This window comes from Tasmannia lanceolata, unplaced genomic scaffold, assembly GCF_043159265.1.
Source record: "Tasmannia lanceolata isolate RefF3 unplaced genomic scaffold, GAP_Taslan_0.1 ptg000037l, whole genome shotgun sequence".
Taxonomy (NCBI): Eukaryota; Viridiplantae; Streptophyta; class Magnoliopsida; order Canellales; family Winteraceae; genus Tasmannia; species Tasmannia lanceolata.
In genome coordinates this window covers 53,778,001-53,781,885 of record NW_027518714.1, presented here as the reverse complement: position 1 = coordinate 53,781,885, position 3,885 = coordinate 53,778,001, and the positions used below count along the sequence as shown (strand labels likewise).

Genomic DNA, 3,885 nt, shown 5'->3' with positions numbered 1-3,885 from the left:
AAAAATGTGGACTTTTGAGAATATTTGCTAAGTGTAGAAAATTATGTAAATGGGTTTTTATTGAAATGATGTTAACTCATCCATGAGTTCAGTAGATTTTTTTAATAAAAAGTAGCTTTTATTGATTTATTTGTTAAAAATAGGATTTTACAGTTGAGTTTTCTGCTTAAAGACACTGATATTTTGTTCATATATGGAATGAAAATAGGGCTTTTACAATCCTCTTGACTCCACAAACAAAATATCTTACCCTTTCAAACATTTTAGTTCCTAGGCCCCATGTCTTGCATATTACCTGCAAAGCTAAGTTAACTATCAGGTTAGTTTCCATAAATACTAGGGTAAAATATCAGATGAATGAGAGAGAGAGAGAGAGAGAGAGAGAGAGAGAGAGAGAGAGAGAGAGATTCATGTATGCTTCTTTACCTTCATTACAACAAACTAAAAATCTACACAAAAATAAAAACCAGCTCATCCATATTTAAAGTAATAAAACCCATGAACCTTTTTACAAACATCTATTAATCACAACATACCTGTACTTATGGCTGATCAAAGCTGTATAAAGATCTTGTCCTGTATAAACCTCACATCCAAATATCTTTCTATATCTATTCAAATAGATATTCCTTTCTTCTTCTTCTTCTTCTTCTTCTTCTTCTTTTTTTGTTCTTTTTTACTTGTTCGTATAACTTTTTAAAAAAAAGCTTAAACAAGGAGTCCTAAAGAGACAAACTCTCAACAACATTCTCCATGACTTGTACCTGAGTAGAAAGGCATCTTATATAATCGGCGGCTTCCTCAAGCAAGCTGCAAAAGCCCATTGCTTCACCACCCGGCACAAGCCGCCGAAGCTCATCGGCTCGGCTCGGCACACCCGCCACAAGTCGTCGAAGATCGTTGGCTCGTCTCGGCTCATGACCCTTATTCCCCTTATCAACAAAGGTGCCTTTGGGTTGAAAAGAAACCCGACGTTTGGCTCGGCTTCGCAGCTTGCGAAGCATGGCTCGGCTCCAGGCTCTCTTCGGCCCAATGGCTGAAGCCATGGAAGCATAGGCGGCTAGCTTGATTCTCCGGCTACGGCGAATAATGGCGGCTGAAGAGGAAGGTTTATGGAGGCTTATTTTAGAAAGGGATTTGAGGAAACGCGAAGCCAAAATGTGGTGGAGGGAATTAGGGTTAGGGTTTGAGGAAGAGAGCTTAGGATGCATGGCTGAGGAGGAGAAAGAGAACGTAAGAATGGTGTTAGTTATGGTTTTGGTAGTACTTTTATGGGTGGTACTTGAAAGCCACCTAACTTTCTTCTCTAACTATCAAGAGTACGAGGCAGAATTTGAGATGAGTTTCATATGAGATTTTCTTCTGACATAGAGGGGCCGCTTGTCAGAAGCCCAAAAGGCAAAATCTTCTCTGACACAACCAATAAAAGTACTGAGGGACTATTGAAGGATATTTAGAGATGGGTTCAAAGATACACAAAATAAATATGAAGAACACCCATGGCTTCAGCAATATGTGAGAGAATAAGTAGAAGAAGAACAGAAAATAATAAGGGAAAAATTCTCACAATTTTTGTTTCTTTGACTAAGAGAGATTAAGATATGAAATGGGTAAGGGAAGGGAAAGCAACAGATGGGTTTAGGTAGGGATTTTTCTTGTTTTCTTGTTTTAGATAAGGGTGGAAAGATATACAAAACAGATATGAAGAACAACCATGGCTTGAGAGAAAAGGTAGTAGAAGAGCAGAAAAAAATAAGGGGAAAATTCCCACAATTTTTTTTCTTTGATTAGAAGGATAGATTCAAAGATGAAATGGAGGATAAGGGAAAGGAAAGCAAGGGTTGGGGTTTGAAATTTCAGTGAGGAAATGTTAAGAAGGTATGTTTAGGGAGTGGATAAGTGGAGAAGGGGGAGAGGAAAAGAGATGGGGAAAGGATTGGTGGGAGAGCAATGAAACTTAGGAATCAAGGGTTTTGGGTTTGGAGAAGTGGGGAGTGGGGCCCTCAAAGGGGAAAACCAGCACATGGTTGCACATGGTTCTCATGGCCCACTTGCGTGAGGGGAACTCTTTTCTTTCTCTCCATCTTTCCTTTTTTCTAATGGGTTGTTATTAGAAAACTAATAGATGATTGGAAGAATTATAATCAACTTTGTTATTGCAAGGAGAGCCAAAAATTCGCTGTAATAACGTCACTGATGAGTCACTAATAAATGGGTAAGCCACTAAAAGAAATAATTAGATGCCAAAACCACTCTTAATTTGTTGGAAGGGATAAGAGATACTATTTTCCTAATCTTTATAAAACATGGAGATGGGTATCTCTTATCTTATATTTGTGCCAACAAATGTTATAAAACTCTATCTCTCTCTCCCCGCCCTGGAATAAGATCAAATCTCACATGATCTGACCATTGGATTGTTTAGGCGACTATAGTTGATTGATTAATATATATTTAACCTTAACATGTGCTTATGGTAGAGATAAAAGATAAAGATTTAGGAAGATAATTCTAAACAATCCAATGGTCAAATCTTTAAGAACTGATCTCTCTCTCTCTCTCTCTCTCTCTCTCTCTCTCTCTCTCTCTCTCTCTCTCTCTCTCTCTCTCCTTTTTGCTCTTCTACTGTAATATTCCATGGAAATGAACAATTTAAGAAAAGTGGGCTCCGAATCCGATAAAATCACAAAGCTGATTCCATGTCGACTCGTGTCGATGGGGATGTGAGGGCGGTTCGATGGTGGGCTTCAACCTCCTTTAGAAACTAGGCGTGCAACTTGGATCAGGTTGGGTTGAGATTTTGCTAAAAAATGAATAGGAATCAACTCGAACTGAAATCAACCCAAACGGGCATGATTTAATGGTAAAAGCTCAACCAGAATTTCCAAAAAAACTGACCCGAGTTGCACCCCTATAATAGAAACATCTGACCCACTCATGTGAATCTCCTGATCCAACCTGGGTCAGATGAACTGAGTGAGCCCAACAATAAACAAAAAACAACAATCTCTTGCATAAGTCAAGAGTCTCGCTAAAGAAGTGGTCCTTATTATAACAAGAACGAATTGCACGCCTAACACTCCTTCTTATGACCACAAAGCATGGACACTCTTACCACTTTCAACGCTCAGAGAATTGAAAATAGATTTTATGGTGGTCCTGGTTTTAATTTCATCATTATGTAAGAAATAATTGTCACTTTAGAGTATGGTGATGAATAATCCTAGCCACTCTATTGGGATTAAGGAAAATCCTGACCACTTCTTTATAGCAAGGCTATAGAATGGGGATGATGGATCAAGGGGTAGGATTATCCGATCAAGGTGGGGTCAATGGAAATGAGCCAAATTTGTGGTTGTCCGTTGGATCAGTGGATTTAATCCTGTCCATATGTCGACCGCGTGAGGCCTAATTAAGAAGTGGGTCATAGAAAAAGAGCCAAAGGGCCTTTTTTTTCTTTTCATTTTTTGCAAATTTGATGGTAAAATGAGGCAAAAAGAGTACAAGTGGGGACATTGATAACTCATTGATGGCCTTCAAATCACTAGACATAAAACTCGTGGCCCCCACCATGGTACTAGCTTCACATGCATCGCATTTTCCAAATTAGACTCCTTAGCTAACTATATTTAATATACTTAATGATGTGATATTGTGATTAGTAAGGTCTACGTTTTGAGCTTATCCTACGATTGGTATTGGGCCACATTGGCATGCTACCATCGTTTTCCCAATGAAATGGACTCTACACCACAGTAGGTGCCGACTCAAACACGCACGCATGCACACATACACAAATAGATAAATAATATAATATATATACACAGAGATGTTAATACGTGCCAAATACGGATTCTCCAAAAAACGGCTTGAAATCTTCTCCAA

At 38.7% G+C, this 3,885-nt stretch overlaps 1 protein-coding gene across 1 annotated transcript; it reads right to left on the bottom strand.

The window, feature by feature from the left end:
• Nucleotides 1–413: 413 nt before the first annotated feature.
• LOC143862332 (transcription factor IBH1-like) lies at nucleotides 414–1,967 on the bottom strand. The gene has a single exon (XM_077373360.1). The coding sequence runs from the start codon at nucleotides 1,209–1,211 to the stop codon at nucleotides 723–725; it is 489 nt and encodes a 162-aa protein (XP_077229475.1). The 5' UTR covers nucleotides 1,212–1,967; the 3' UTR covers nucleotides 414–722.
• Nucleotides 1,968–3,885: the final 1,918 nt, after the last annotated feature.